General features: G+C 41.0%; 1 protein-coding gene across 1 annotated transcript in view; it reads right to left on the reverse strand.

Moving 5' to 3' along the window:
- Positions 1–15,195, reverse strand: part of chrnb4 (cholinergic receptor, nicotinic, beta 4 (neuronal)) — a 33,489-nt gene extending 18,294 nt beyond the window's left edge. Inside the window, exons 1-5 of the mRNA XM_067419004.1 lie at positions 14,945–15,195; positions 11,157–11,302; positions 9,403–9,447; positions 8,428–8,537; positions 6,193–7,255 (exon numbers count right to left, since the gene is read on the reverse strand). Coding sequence (XP_067275105.1) covers positions 6,193–7,255; positions 8,428–8,537; positions 9,403–9,447; positions 11,157–11,302; positions 14,945–15,134 — 1,554 coding nt within the window. The 5' untranslated portion in view covers positions 15,135–15,195. The remainder of the gene's footprint in view (positions 1–6,192; positions 7,256–8,427; positions 8,538–9,402; positions 9,448–11,156; positions 11,303–14,944) is intronic.
- Positions 15,196–17,659: the final 2,464 nt, after the last annotated feature.

Genomic DNA, 17,659 nt, shown 5'->3' on the forward strand with positions numbered 1-17,659 from the left:
CTTCATAATCCAGGAGGTTCGCCACCGGCAGTTGTTGAGCGGCCGCCTGGGCTTCTCCCGTGAGCAGTGGTATGAGGCGCACCGGCCACTGTGCCCGGGGCCACCCGCAGGCCTCCGCTGCCTTCTGGAACAGTTCGATGAAGGCCTCGGGATCGTCCTGTGGCCCCATCTTATGTAGGGGCACGTGGACCGGTGCGCTGGCGAGCCCGGCGGCTTCGGTGCAAACCTCCCGGGCTGTCCAGCTCCGGAACCTCTCGCGGTCCTCTTGCTGGCCGCGGACGATGGCCTCGAAACGGCGCTCCTGGTCCGCCCGCAGGTCCAGCATGGACTGGTGTTGTTCCTGGTGGAGGGCCGCGAGAGCGGTGATGATGTCCGCAAACGGCGTGGCGGAGGGCGTTGGTGTTGTCATGGCGGCGGCGCGGTCCTACTTCCTTCCCGGGTTTCGGCACCACTGTAGTAAGTTCGATAATGGAAGGAAGGAAGAGGACACGGGGGTCGGCTGGACGGTTGATACTTTCTTTATTTATAACTCAAAACTTGTAATAAACTTCACAACACACACTGCGGTGTGGATTCTCATAGACGCTCGATTACTTCCGGGTCGGCACTTCCGGCTTCCGGTAACTCAGTCTCTGTGCGCTCGTATCAACCGTCCGATCTCTCTCTCTCCTTGATCTCCGGTTCCACCGAGGTTTTATTCCCTCTCCGCGCTCATTACTAGAACAAGAGACAGGTGTTATTAATCTGCTTCCAATCCACTCACTTACCGCTTGTCCCGCGGCTCTCTCTCCCGCTGCAGACCTCGCTGAACCACGCCCCCCTTGCCACAGTGCTATATAAATAAACTTGCCTTGCCTTGCCTTGCCTCTCTCTCTCTCTCTCTGGCATTGATTTAAGCACACGATCGATGTGCTTTGGTCAAAGCGTGAATGTAACCTCTGTTTGCTAATTGTCTTTCCGCTGAAACCTGTTCTTTGTCAGATCTAAATGACATTCAGCTTTTAAAGGGTTAGTTCACCCAAACCTGAAAATTACCCCATGATTTACTCCCGCTCAAGCCATCCCATTTATTCATTTAGCAGATGCTTTCATCACAACAAGTTCCAGAAGTACTATGTTTTGGACAGTAGCATAAGCTAGAATAGGGAGTGAATAGATCTGTCCATCATAAAAGTTCATCTATCCATCATAAAAGTGCATCTGTCCATCATAAAAGTGCATCTATCATCATAAAAGTGCATCTATCATCATAAAAGTGCATCTGTCCATCATAAAAGTGCATCTATCATCATAAAAGTGCATCTGTCCATCATAAAAGTGCATCTATTCATCATAAAAGTTCATCCATCCATTATAAAAGTGCATCTATCCGTCATAAAAGTGCATCTGTCCATCATAAAAGTGCATCTGTCCATCATAAAAGTGCATCTATCATCATAAAAGTGCATCTATCCATCATAAAAGTGCATCTGTCCATCATAAAAGTTCATCTATCCATCATAAAAGTGCATCTATCATCATAAAAGTGCATCTGTCCATCATAAAAGTGCATCTATCATCATAAAAGTGCATCTGTCCATCATAAAAGTGCATCTATTCATCATAAAAGTTCATCCATCCATTATAAAAGTGCATCTATCCGTCATAAAAGTGCATCTGTCCATCATAAAAGTGGATCTGTCCATCATAAAAGTGCATCTATCATCATAAAAGTGCATCTATCCATCATAAAAGTGCATCTGTCCATCATAAAAGTTCATCTATCCATCATAAAAGTGCATCTGTCCATCATAAAAGTGCATCTATCATCATAAAAGTGCATCTATCATCATAAAAGTGCATCTGTCCATCATAAAAGTGCATCTATCATCATAAAAGTGCATCTGTCCATCATAAAAGTGCATCTATTCATCATAAAAGTTCATCCATCCATTATAAAAGTGCATCTATCCGTCATAAAAGTGCATCTGTCCATCATAAAAGGGCATCTATCCATCATAAAAGTGCATCTGTCCATCATAAAAGGGCATCTATCCATCATAAAAGTGCATCTGTCCATCATAAAAGTGCATCTGTCCATCATAAAAGTGCATCTATTCATCATAAAAGTTCATCTGTCCATCATAAAAGTGCATCTATCATCATAAAAGTGCATCTATTCATCATAAAAGTGCATCTATCCATCAAAAAAGGGCATCTGTCCATCATAAAAGTGCATCTATCCATCATAAAAGTGCATCTGTCCATCATAAAAGTGCATCTATCATCATAAAAGTGCATCTATCCATCATAAAAGTGCATCTATCCATCATAAAAGTGCATCTGTCAATCATAAAAGTGCATCTATCCATCATAAAAGTGCATCTGTCCATCATAAAAGTGAATCTATCATCATAAAAGTGCATCTGTCCATCATAAAAGTGCATCTATCATCATAAAAGTGCATCTGTCCATCATAAAAGTGCATCTATCATCATAAAAGTGCATCTATCATCATAAAAGTGCATCTGTCCATCATAAAAGTGCATCTGTCCATCATAAAAGTGCATCTATTCATCATAAAAGTTCATCCATCCATTATAAAAGTGGATCTATCCGTCATAAAAGTGCATCTGTCCATCATAAAAGTGCATCTATCCATCATAAAAGTGCATCTGTCCATCATAAAAGTGCATCTATCATCATAAAAGTGCATCTATCCATCATAAAAGTGCATCTATCCATCATAAAAGTGCATCTGTCAATCATAAAAGTGCATCTATCCATCATAAAAGTGCATCTGTCCATCATAAAAGTGAATCTATCATCATAAAAGTGCATCTGTCCATCATAAAAGTGCATCTATCATCATAAAAGTGCATCTGTCCATCATAAAAGTGCATCTATCATCATAAAAGTGCATCTGTCCATCATAAAAGTGCATCTGTCCATCATAAAAGTGCATCTATTCATCATAAAAGTTCATCTATTCATCATAAAAGTGCATCTATCCATCATAAAAGTGCATCTATCATCATAAAAGTGCATCTATCCATCATAAAAGTGCATCTATCATCATAAAAGTGCATCTATCCATCATAAAAGTGCATCTGTCCATCATAAAAGAGCATCTATCATCATAAAAGTGCATCTATCCATCATAAAAGTGCATCTATCCATCATAAAAGTGCATCTATCCATCATAAAAGTGCATCTATCCATCATAAAAGTGCATCTATCCAAGACATCCTATAACTTTGATTATATTTGTTTGAAAGAAGAATGACATTTACCTGGCAAACCTGGCAAAGAGTGATCAAAGTTCTCATCAAAGGTTGTGATACTCATGCGTTGTATTTCAGTTTTACAGTTTTAAATATGGGTAACCCCCGGACTTGTATGCACTGGTATGGACTTTAGCCAGGACATTTATTAATATAACTCTGATTGTGTTCGTCTGAAAGAAGAATATTTGGGGCTAATATCTGACTGTATATGCACAGAACTGAGAGAACTGTCCTGTAAATTCACAGCGCTAGAGCTAAAGAAACAGACTACCGTAGATACTACCGTCACCAACACATCACTCAATGAGGAGTCAGCAAGACTCACAAACATCATGTTTGGCACGTTGTTATTTTGCCACATAAGTATTTCTGTGTACCTTTTAGGTTAATATGAGCATTATGGCTTGTGTTTAACAAGAGAAACCATAAAAGTCTATAAGCCATTAATCACTATAGCTTTGGCATAAAATTGTGCTTAACATACACTTACGTTGAAATCGTGTTTAGAAATTAATTATTTTCATTCAGCAAGGACAGCAGTTAGGATGCACACACTTTTGGGCTCCCAGAGATCGGTTTTATTAGTGGTAACAGAAACTGAAAATATAAAAATATAATCTATTCGCCAGTTCACGAAAAGAGAGGTTATAGAGGGCAGAGAGAGAGAGACCCCAGGCTCAGTTCATCGAAAAGAAAATGATCTAACTAGAGTCGCTAGTTGTGTAGCCAACCATTACCTGATCGTCAACTCAATAACAGGGCTCCAGACTGCGATCAGGGCTGCATTTCCCAGAAGCCTAACAGCAACATTTCACACTAACTAAAGTTTGAAAGATGGAATCGCGAAGAACGGGACCTTTAAACAACGTGGAGCTGGACGTGAACATTAGAACTGCATCGGACTAAAACTAGCAGAAAACGCTTGCGTCTGGCGTCACATTGAGCCGGGTGTATAATAGGACCCTTTGTGCCAAACAAGCTCTTTTATTTAACAAAAAACAAAACAAAAGATGGAATTACCACTATAACCAGTAGGTGGCAGCAGAGGAGCACTTGTTTGACTAATTTACACTCCCATTTCCTAATATATGAAAAAAGTAGAAAGTCACAAACCAGGTCTGAAATCTAATTATGAGAGCACAGTTTGATTTCAGGCATTGATTTCACTATGATTTCAATCTCTAACATGGCCTTACAAAGAGATTCTACTTCAGATAAATGCTGTTCTTTTGATCTTTCTATTCATCAAAGAATCCTGAAAATGAAAATGTATGACGGTTTCCCAAAAAATATGAACTGATAATAATCATAAATGTGTGTTGATGATCAGATCCTCGTATGAGAATGATTAGTGAAGGATCACTGAAGACTGGAGTAATGTTGATAAATTCAGCTATGATCACTCAAGGAATGCGAAGCTGAAACCCGTGTCCTGCAGACGTCTGTGCGCAGCGGTTCTTAAAGCGCTGACTCCAGCTGCAGTCCACTCTTTGTGAATCTCCTCCACATTTTTGAATGGGTTTTGTTTCACAATCCTCTTCAGGGTGCGGTTATCTCTATTGCTTGCACACTTTTTTTCTACCACATCTTTTCCTTCCCTTCACCTCTCTATTAATGTGCTTGGACATAGAGCTCTGGGAACAGCCGGCCTCTTTTGCAATGACATTTTGTTTCTTGCCCTCCTTGTCTAAGGTGTCAATGGTCGTCTTTTGGACAGTTGTCAAGTTAGTAGTCTTCCCCATGATAGTGTCGCCTATGCTGCGTCCCAATTCGCCGACTTATACTACATCCTAAAAGTATGTTCTCTTTTTGTGAAGAGGTATATACTTTTGAGTGTGTAGCAGAAAAGTATGGAAGCTTCGGGACTACTTTGCCATCTTTAACCGACTCTGTCGTTTACGAGCATCCCGTAGCCGTTTATCTGCCCTGTCAATCATCGTCAGATTCGTCACAGTTCAAATTCTCCACATTCAGATTAATCTCCTGCCGTATCGGAGAGAAATGTAGCCGCTCGTTGATCTGCCGTGTGTGTGTCTTTAATGCAGAGACTCTCCTCGTGTGTTTGCAGTTTAAATATAATGATGCATTTAAAAGTTAATGGCCAAACGTGTCATTACAAAATTCTCAATGCTGCTGCAGGTGAAATATAATGTGGTCAACACTGAACAAATATATTTTTGACAGGTTAAATATTGATAGTTGGTCACTCAAACCCCTTTATCTAAACCTTTCTACTCAACCGTCAGACTCGCACATCCGCCATGTTTGTAGTTTTTTAACACTTTATCCGCGTTTGTAGTTCTAATCGATTCCTCGTCCAACTCGCAGTGGGTTGTGGGTAATATCAGCCATTAGAGTGCCCATCGATCCGCACTTTGAATTCGGACCGGAAATAGTAAACCATCCGGGAATCTTTGGAAAACTCTTTTCAACATACTACGATTGGGACACACTAATTCTATTTTCGAATACTATTTAGGATGGATAGTGTGTGAATTGGGACGCAGGGCTAGTCTGAGAGATCATTTAAAGGCCTTTGCAGGTGTTTTGAGTGAATTAACTGATTAGAGTCTGGCACCAGGTGTCTTCAATATTAAACCTTTTCACAATATTCTAATTTCCTGAGATCCTGAATTTGGGATTTTCCTTAGTAGTCAGTTATACTCATCAAAATGAAAAGAAATACACATTTTAAATATATCAGCCTGTGTGTAATGAATGATTATAATATAAAAGTTTCACTTTTTGAATGGAATTAGTGAAATTAATCAACTTTTTGATGATAGTCTAATGATATGACTAGCACCTGTATATTCACACAGAGACCCGCTATTTTAATTTCTAATAATATTTCTGAATTTTTGATTAAATAAATGAGCCTTGATGAAACTCTCTAGTGTCTCTGGGAAATAATAAAGTCACTCACACTTTGATCATCATCATTTTCCATCATGTGATCGGCCACGTATCGAACGCCATCCACCGCCTCCTGAACCTCGGATCCCCAGTCTGCGGCCCTGCTCCCCCTCAGGTCCTGTGAGGAGTTGTGTCCATTGGGCAGGAAGTCGGCAGGCCGTGGGTCTCCTTTCCGAGAGCTGTAGCCGTAATGTGGTTGAGGGCCCTTGTTGTAAAAGTGTCCCGGTGATGAGAGAGCCGAGGCGGGCGGCATAGCCAGCAGCGCAGATGCCGATGACGATATGCCGGATTTACGAGGATCTGCGTAACCGAAGCCCAAAAGCGATCTGGGATCGGGAAGACGACGCTTCTCCCGCAGGCACTGCCGAGCCGAATTCCCTTGAGGTCTCTGCATGAAAAGCAACGCTGGAAGCTTGACCAGGAATACAAGCTTAACCCAGGCCGGCATGCTGTGCGTGCTTGGGGAGCGATGGTGCACGTTCAGCACACACACACTCGTGATGATGGAAAACGTGACCAGGACCATGGTGAACATCAGGTACTTCCCAATCAGGGGAACGTCCAGGGACGTCGGCGGCACAATCTTGGAGATCAACAGGAGGAAGACAGTAAGCGCCAGGAGGACGGAGATGCACAGCGTCATCTTTTCTCCGCAATCCGATGGCAGGTAGAAGACCAGGATGGCCAGCGAGGTGATGAGCACGCAGGGGATGATCAGGTTGATGGTGTAGAAAAGAGGCTTGCGCTTGATGATGAAGTCATACGTCAGGTCCACATAAGTAGGGTCCAAATCGCTGACCGTCCTCCTTCCCGGAAGAGCCAAGATGTCCCATTCGCCGCTGGGAGTGAAGTCGTCCATGCTGGCCACCGCAGACTTCAAGACCAGATCGATCTCGGTGTGATCGTACGTCCAGGAGCGGAACTTCAGCGTGCAGTTCTGCTGGTCAAAGGGAAAGTGCTTGACCTCGATCTTACAGGCACTCTTGTATATGGCAGGAGGAAGCCAGGCGATGCTCCCGTTAAACAGGACAATGGCGTTGGTGAAGACCGTCACTTCATACGTCCCATCAGCACTGAGGAACGGAAGAATATATATCACACATTCAAATCAGAATTGTCAAATCTTTCTATGGTCGACCGATAGTGTGTGTGTGTGTGTGTGTGTGTGTGTGTGTGTGTGTGTGTGTGTGTGTGTGTGTGTGTGTGTGCGTGTGAATGGGTTGGGAGGGGCACGACACTAGTCAGCACGGGGGTAAAACAATTTTTATTTTCCTTCACACACTGCACACAGCAACAATTTTTAATAAAGTGACCAAAACTGCCTGCCACCTGACAGACGATCTGACAATGGCTTTCTTATTTAGGTTTAAATAAAAGGTAATGTGGTGGATAAAACATTTTCTCATAACATTTTAAAGCCGAGATCGAAATACAGAACATCACACAAATATATAAAAGAACGTTTTGATAAATAAACCTAAAAAAATACCAGCCTAGAGAGGAAAAGAACACTTTGAGTGTGTTTACTGCACGTTCTTAAGCTGATTGTGCCTAAAGGGGGTTCATTATATATAAATATATATAAATATATATACTAGGGACGGGTGTTGTGAACTAGCCCTGGCTATAAACACTGTGATACATGCATTTGATTGTTCTTATATAAATATAAATATAATACAAAACCTTAATATGGCACGGCAGGATTTTAAACAACTCCCTGAGTCGCCGCGGATAGGCACCGAATGCCGCCACCGGTGTGTGTTCACTTATTGAATGTGTTTGAATTTTAAAGGCGCGGTGCGAACCTCAGTGTTCTTAAAGAGGCCGCACTACGCCACTAAGTGCCACGCCACGTCTTTAAAATATTGAGCACCTCCCTATTGCCAAAATGGTATGATCCTCATTTCATAACACCCGCAAAGATTTGAGATCGGTGGTCGAATACGGCTCCGCATAACGATGCATCGAATCTTCGACTATTCGGGGTCACCCTGGTATATATATAGCAGATTATTTATCTTATTTTAGCAAAAACTCTCTTCATTTTTAATTTATTTTTCCCCGAAACAAGACAATTACTTTTGCTTCTCTAGTAAGTACTTCTTGTTTTATTTTATTTTTAGATGTTTGGACTAGAAACAAGACAGAAATACTGAGTAAGAAGAGCATTGTTAGCAGTGTTCAGTGAGCTGTGGTAAAGGTTAGTGTCAGTAGATGAGCCTGATCTCTTATGGACACTCACTTGTTGTACAGCACTATATCCGGCAGCCAGATGTGTCTGGACGGGATCCGGAGCTTGTCTATTCCTTCATATTCGGCCGGGTCCCACGACAGCCGATAATCATTCCAGTTCTGCAGATAACATTGCATTCGTCTTATTATTTCATATACAGTGAGGAAAATAAGTATTTGAACACACTGCTATTTTGCAAGTTCTCCCACTTAGAAATCATGGAGGGGTCTGAAATTGTCATGGTAGGTGCATGGCCACTGTGAGAGACATAATCTAAAACAAAATCCAGAAATCACAATATATGTTTTTTTTAAACTATTTATTTGTATGAGACAGCTGCAAATAAGTATTTGAACACCTGAGAAAATCAATGTTAATATTTGCTACAGTAGCCTTTGTTTGCCATTCCAGAGGTCAAACGTTTCCTGTAGTTCTTCAGCAGGTTTGCACTGCAGGAGGGATTCTGGCCCACTCCTGGCTGTGCTTCGGGTCATTGTCATGTTGGAAGACCCAGCCTCATACCCATCTTCAATGCTCTAACTGAGGGAAGGAGGTTGTTCCCCCAAAATCTTGCAATATATGGTGCCAGTCATCCTCTCCTTAATATAGTGCAGTCGCCCTGTCCCATGTGCAGAACCCCCCCCCCCCCCCCCCCCCCCCAACAAATAAATAGTTTAAAAAATCATATATTGTGATTTCTGGATTTTGTTTTAGATTATGTCTCTCACAGTGGCCATGCACCTACGATGACAATTTCAGACCCTCCATGATTTCCAAGTGGGAGAACTTGCACAATAGCGGGGTGTTCAAATACTTTTCCCCTCACTGTATGAGCTTTCCGTCGCTCAGACCAGCCACAATTACACACTTGGTTATCCGCCTGATGACTGGACGTGATGCAGACACGCATGACCCCGGACCGGCTGAAGGACACTGAGCTAAAGCGGATTTAATCCACGAATAATTGAAATATGATTGACTGACCTGAGTGAGCCAGACGTTTGTCGTCATGATCTGTTCTCGTTCATTCTGGAAACAAAGAAGTTATAAAGTTGACTTTTGAAATAATTATATAAGAATGAAGTGTTGCTGTGAATGCCGTGTTTTCAGCGGCATTAGACTATAATCATTATGATCAAAAACATAACTTGCAACTAACGGGATGAGAAAGTGAATTGAGATTATAGGTGGACCCGTTCAGACATTTAATACTAATATTGACTTCTTTGTGATATTAAAATTATTTATTTCCTTCAGCTTCCAAGGCAATATTTCTCAATTTTGTTTATTTTAAGGGTTAAATAAAAGTGAGACCATTTTTTTTTAAAGTTTCCGTTGCTTGAAATAAAATAAAATATAAAAATGTATTAATTTATTGTGATTTATAAATATATTTTAATTTAGTTTAACTCGATGTACTAAAATAACTAAGGACGTGTCACTACACTTCAAAAAATGCTCTTCTTACTCAGTCATTCTGTCTTGTTTCTGGTCTAAATATCTAACAATTCTTAAATCAAGATGGATTTACTAGATTAGTAAAATTACGTATATTTTTTCTTGTTTTGTTAGAAATAAAATCTAAATGAAGTGAGTTTTTGATTAAAACAGGCAAAATGATCTGCCAATGGGGTGAGAAAAATAATCTGATTTCTGATTGAAATCTTGTTTCCGTCCCAAACAGAAATAAGATTATTTTTAACTTTTTTATTTAACTTCAGTTTTATTTAACTATAATAACCCCTAAACTAAACTAAACAAAAATGAGAAATATTGCCTTGGAATGTGATGAAAATAAATAATTAAAATATTACAAAGAAGTCAATATTAGTATTAAATGTCTGAACGAGTCCACCTATAATCTCAATTCACTTTCTCATCCCATAACACGGTTTAACTAAAATTACTAAAAATAATAAATTAAAATGTAAAAACTATATAGACATGTTTAATAACAACTAATAATGGAACAAAATTACTAAAATTTAAGTGAAAACAAAAATAAAATCGAATTCAAAGTATTGACAAAAACTATAATAGTATATCAATGACGCTTAAAGGGTTAGTTCACCCAAAAGTGTAAATTCTGTGATTTCAGCAGTTTGACTCGCGATCCGAATCATGAATCAATTTACTGACTCATAACGGTTCGAATCATGAATCGATTCACTGACTCATAACGGTTCGAATCATGAATCGATTCACTGACTCATAACGGTTCGAATCATGAGTCGATTCACTGACTCATAACGGGTCGAAGCTTTGTTCTGAAATCGGCCATCACTATATAAGTCGTTATTTAGTGTTTTTGCGCACTAACTCTATTCTGGCCTCTTCATCAATGATTGTAGAGCCGCTGTAGTGAGATGGGCTTTGTAACGACGTCTTTAGTGCCTTTATGGGTCTTGAGAGAGGAAATGACATTGGTGTCAATGAAGGCCTTTCTGAGCCATCGGATTTCAACACTAATATCTTCATCTGTGTGTGAAGATGAGCGGAGGTCTGACGGCTGGCCAACCACAGGAGGAATTAATCACACAATTTACATTACTGGCTGAACTAACGCTTTAAATAACACAATATGATATTTCATCAGGACATATTACTGGTGTGGTCAGAGAACTGTTCTTTACTTGTCAGACATTGGATGGTGTTGAATGTGAATGAAAGTATCATCACAACTGATTAAACGTGCTTTAAACCTCTGATGTGTCTCTTAAAGGCGGAGTGAGACTGACCACGCTGATGAGCTGAGCCAGAGAAACCTGCAGGACGACGGTCACTCTCTCGCTGCGGTTCAGGGCCGGACGGATCAGCTTATTGTAGCGCTGTTTACCCAGCAGCCAGTTCATCAGACGCTCCTCTGAGTCAGCACACACTCCACCTGCACACACACACACACACACACACACACACACACACACATGTTGGTCTATGTGGTTTACAGGGACTCTCCATAGGCGTAATGGTTTTTATACTGTACAAACCGTATTTTCTATCCCCTTACACAGCCCCTAAACCTACCCATCACACACACACACACACACACACACACACACACACACACACTGCCCCTAAACCTACCCATCACAGGAAACATTCTGCATTTTTACTTTCTCAAAAAAACATCATTTAGTATGTTTTTAAGGCCATTTGAATTATGAGGACATTTGATATGTCCTCATAAACCACATTTATAGTGTAATACCAGTGTTATACCCATGTAGTTATACAAATTTGTGTCCTCATAAACCACATAAACAGGCTCACACACACACACACACACACACACACACACACACACACAATCACACACATGTAAGATCACGCCTCGTATCTCACACACACACACACACACACACACACACGATCACACACATGTAAGATCACGCCTCGCAACTCACACACACACACACACACGTAAGATTACGCCTTGTATCTCACACACGTAAGATCACACCTCATATATCACACACACACAAACACTTAAGATCATGCCTCGTATCTCACACACACACACACAATCACACACATGTAAGATCACGCCTCGCATCTCTCACACACACACACACGTAAGATCACACCTCGTATCTCACACACACACATGTAAGATCACGCCTCTTATCTTACACACTCACACACACACACACACACACACACACACACACACACACACACACACACAAACACTTAAGATCACGCCTCGTATCTCACACACACACACACACACACACGATCACACCTCATATATCAAACACACACACACACACAAGATCACGCCTCGTATATCACACACACACACACAAGATCACGCCTCGTATATCACACACATACACACACACACAAGATCACGCCTCGTATCTCACACACACACACACGTAAGATCACGCCTCATATCTCACTCTCACACACACACACACACACACACACACACACACACACACACACACACACACACACACAATCCAGGCATTAGTTCTGCTTCTAAATCACACCGATGGTGACCATATCCTCTGCACTGTAGAAAATGTTGGTTTAACTAAAGTAAGTAGCCTGGTGGCCTTAAAATTTTGAGGTTATTGAAATTAAAAATTTTAGTTGATACAATGAAATAAATCGGTTTAATAAATAGAAACTCAAAATAGTTGCCAGAACATTCCCTGTTAGCTGGGATAATGAACATTTACACTGAGTATATTTTACAAATAATTTAGTTTTATGAACAAAAATATTCAAGTGATGTGAAGAAGGAGGATTTAAAGTGCAGCTAACACCAGTGACGGTTCTGTTTTGAGTGTATTATCTGCATTCTGAATAAAAGCAAAATTTAATCTGTTTAAATTTTAATCTGTGTTTAATCTCAGTAAAAGTTCCAGACTCCTCGATGTTTCATCGCAATCCCCTGACAGTGCGGAGACGCGGCGGCGGCGGTTTCCTCTGAGGGCCACTGCAGACGCAGGAGGAGTTTTTATTGGCGTCTAATAAAATGAACATTTATTACAGATCTCTGACGTTTCTGACGCGCTCTACAGCCGTGTGTTTTAACAGCGCTGTATCGCCGAGCCTCGGGGCTTTAATTGTGATTAATTAATATTAATGAGCGCTGCATTAATCAGACACACCCAGAGCGCCGCTGTCAGCGTTCTCTTCATGAGGACTGATCAGCAGCCCAGAGGAAGTCAAACTAAAGGGATAAAAACACATCAGGGAACACTGGAACCTTCAGCAGCTCATTCACAGAGCCCTAATTATTCATTATAATTATATAATATACGCTATACACCGATCAGGCATAACATTATGACCGGTGAATAACACTGATGATCTCTTCCTCACGGCTCCTGTTAGTGGGTGGGATATATTAGGCAGCAAGTGAACATTTGGTCCTCAGAGTTGATGTGTGTGAAGCAGGAGAAATGGGCAAGCGTAAGGATTTGAGCGAGTTTGGCCAGATTGTGACGGCTAGACGACTGGGTCAGAGCATCTCCAAAACTGCAGCTCTTGTGGGCTGTTCCCGGTCTGCAGTGGTCAGTATCTATCAAAAGTGCTCCAAGGAAGGACCAGTGGAGAACCGGCCACAGGGTCATGGGCGGCCAAGGCTCATTGATGACCGTGGGGAGCGAAGGCTGGCCCGTGGGGTCCGATATAACTATAGAGACGAGACTGAAGTCCCTCAAATGACCAGAGGACAGTGAGTGGACATCTCACTCGCTCATGATTACTGACATGCACTGAAATTAAACTTCTGATGGAATATTTCTGCTTTATCTAAATGATGTATCCATGCACATCATTACTGCTCAAGTAAAAACCAACATCTTTACTGTTATGAAAATGTTGTAACTCAACATATTGGGAGGAGAGGGGGGGTGCATAGTAAAAACTTTGATAGCACTTTAGAATAATGGTCATCAGTTAACATTATTAATGTATTGACTAACATGAGCAGTACATGTGTTACTGTATTTGTCCATCTTTGTTAAAGCTACACTGTGTACCTTTTTTAGTTTATTCTTCGCTAAAAACACTTAGTTCTTTCAAAAATATATGTGCTCATTAATGTATATTTACTTCTTTCAAGTAATAAAGTATTCTCGTAGGTTTATAATCTGAGATGTTGAGGTGACGATGTACTGGGTGTCCGCTGTGACTCGATTCGGGTTCACGTGTCCGTGGCCCTGGGCTGCAGCCCATGTTGCCCATTAGGATAACGCGGCCCTGGTTACTCCACAACTCAGCTGGACGTATGACGACGTTTCAGAACGTTTTTCCGAGTATGGTCATGTATGACGTCAAAAAGAGCAGAACTCCTTATATGGGCACACACACACACACACACACACACACACACACACACACACACACACGCAAGCATGCAGTCCCACTCACGCATGCACACACACACACACACTCCCACTCACGCACGCACATGCACACGCACTCCCACTCACGCATACACACACACACACACACACACACACTCTCTCTCTCCCACTCACGCATGCACACACACGCACACACACGCACTCCCACTCACGCATGCACACACACGCACACACACGCACGTTTGTGTTCTGAAAGAATCGGTTCAGTGTATCTGTCTTTTATAAATATGATAAACTAAAGACTCTTGTGAGATATGAAGGATCAACACGAGATTAACACGAGACTGTGTGTGTGTGTGTGTGTGTGTGTGTGTGTGTGTGTGTGTGTGTGTGTGTGTGTGTGTGTGTGTGTGTGTGTGTGTGTGTGTGTGTGTGTTATGACCCTTTAATGACACTTGCCAAACACACAGTGCGTCTTTAAATAGTTCAGCTGTTTTACTCAAACGCATCAAACAAACAGAAACTGCAGTTTCTCCGAACATCGTTCGCATGATCGCGGCATCCTAAAGCGGCATCCAATATTTACATAAACAGTCACGGTATCTCACAATTTCAGCAATAAATCAGAAAAAAAAGCATTATTAAAGCTAAAGCAAACGCGTTAAACTTCTGTAAGTGAGGAGCGTCGTTGTTTGACTTACTTCGGATGAGGGTGAGCGCGCACAGGAGCACGGGCAGCGCGCGCGTCATGGTCGAGCGTCGGTTCTCCGAGATGCGTCGCGTCTCATCCCGCGGTTCAGAAGCAGAAGCGAGCCGGAGTTCTGGAGAGGAGAGGAGGATGAGGCGGAGAGGAGGATGAGGAGGAGAGGAGGATGACACTCCCGCCTCCATCAGCCGCGCGCACTCGCTCCCGCGCGCTCTGCTCGTCTCTCTCTCACCGGGGACCGGGGCGAGATGCCACGATGTTAGGTTTATGTGCAGGTTTGCGTTTTAAGGAAAATGCTTTAAAAGTGTCGGCTAAAAACAAATCTAGTGTTTTTGACCAGGAAAATGCTTTACAATTATTATTAAAAGGAGCGTTATTGACCAGTGGCCGCGTTACTCCGTAGCCTAGTTTTGACGTAAATGGGCACTACGTTACAACTTATGCACTACTAAATATTTTAATTGCACCATTAAATGACAATATCCTGGCCGGACTACTGCTGTCAGGGATATAAGTAGCCTCTTTGAAATTAACATGATTACTTAATGTCTAGTGACATATCAGAGAGATATGATTAATTAAAATGCATTTCTTACATACAGTTCCTTTAACTTCTTTATATAAAAAAATGCTACAATGTCCAGTTTCGTTCCTGGCCTCTGGAGAGTGATGGAAACGGGAGAGGGAGGGATGGTGAGGAGGATGGAGGTCAGGGTGACCCGAGCCGTGACCCGTCCGTCCGCTCAGGGTGTCTCGCGTTTTAATTCGTGTTTATGTTGCAGCTGGGGCATGTTGTCACAAAGGGTCACGTGTTCAGTGAACATTTCCCCATCCTGGTCAATAACGCTAGAAAATGTTTTTTTTGTTGTTTTTTTTGCTGCCAACACTTTTGAGCATGTTCCTGGCCAACAAAATTTTAATAATTTTAAAGCATTTTCCTGGTCAATAAAGTTAGAAAATGTCTTTTTTTTTCTTCAGCCGACACTTTTAAAGCATGTTCCTGGTTAGGGTTGCACCAGTCGTTCGTAAGCTCTTTCTTAAATTTGAACGTTAAGTCCACACTAGAGGCTTAGTAACTACTAGTTTGTAACTAACTCTCTACTTTTTTTGGTTGCACCATTTGATTTTAAAGGTGCCCTAGAATGTAAAACTGAATTAACCTTGCCGTAGTGAAATAATAAGAGTTCAGTACATGGACATCACACACTGTGAGTCTCAAACACCATCGCCTCCTCCTTCTGATGGAAATCTCGTAAATCAAAAACACCACGGGAAAATGAGTGCTTCTCAACATAACGCCAAATGTGACGCAAGCGTTGGGGATCATTAATAAGCACGCCCCCAACATTTGATTAATGACATTAATGACAAAGGGGAATATTATTTTGTATTACAAAATACAACCGTAGATACTTTGCTTACAGATCGTTCACTCGATCCTTCTAGCAAACGTCTCCTTTTCCACCATATAAGTTAATTAATATTCATGACTCTTCCCAATGAGGCAAAAACAGAGCATTACATCCTAGGGATGATTTATAGGGTTGTAAATGGAGCTGTAAAACCGTATCTGGACAATGTTTCCCCTTAAATAAGCCACACATCCTCTGTGTAGATATCAGAGAACAATTGAACATATTGATCAAATCATTCTACGGCACCTTTAAGGCAGAACGTAGCTAGTAGGTCGTAAGCTCTCCGTGAAGTAATGCGTATTCGCAGAGTATGACGTTTACCCTCAATGATCCAATAGCAGCCTTCAAATGTGAGAGCTGAAGTTGTGTTTAAAACTTCGAGATCGACGGCGTCTCTGATTGAAGTCTCAGGATTTTTAGGAGCAGATTGTTTAATTTAATTTAATTTAATTTAATTTAATTTAATTTAATTTAATTTAATTTAATTTAATTTAATTTAATTTAATTTAATTTAATTTAATTTAATTTCCATAACTGTTTATTTCACAGCAATATAATTAATTGTTCTGCATCTGTGAGAGTGTGGGCGGGCTTTGATATCGCCGGTGTACTTCCTGCTCTGCGCAACTCGGGACTTTTTAATATTTACTGTTGCACTAAAATCCAAAAGTGAAGACTTGATGTCATTTATTCCTTGATTGTTCAAGCTACCTCACACAAGTGCTCAGTTTGTTAACAGAGTTGTTGAATGTTAAAATAAGGTGAATTAAACAAAAAACAAGGAACATCCTGGTTCGTTTTTTCACTCCTCTTTATTCTTTTTTTATGTATTACAGAAGTATCGGATCGGGGCTGCATTTCCCGAAACCTTCTTAGCTCTACGTCATTCTTAAGTTATACCTTAAGGTATCCCTTAACTTTAATATGTGTTTCCCGAAACAAACTTAGTTAAGAATACCTTCTTTAAGTCATACTTTCGTAAGGTTGGTCTGGACCACTCTTAGCTATACCTTATCACTATTAACAGTTCATTCCACTAGTGGCCACCACTGTGAAAAAAAGCTTCTTTATATGTCAGTCTATCCGAATATAATTCCGAAGTTGTACTATACACCCAGTGTTCAATTAGGTTAGTTGAATAGTTTTTTTATTTTTTTATTTTATGCAAGGATTAAAATTGTCATACGAAATTTCATAAATTTCATTGTCATAAAATTTCATTACAAACACTAATGGTTGTTAGCTTTTTAATTATATTATCCTAAGGTACATCAGCTGGCAAAACATTAGACAGG

Source organism: Pseudorasbora parva, chromosome 16 (assembly GCF_024679245.1).
Source record: "Pseudorasbora parva isolate DD20220531a chromosome 16, ASM2467924v1, whole genome shotgun sequence".
NCBI classification, from domain to species: Eukaryota; Metazoa; Chordata; class Actinopteri; order Cypriniformes; family Gobionidae; genus Pseudorasbora; species Pseudorasbora parva.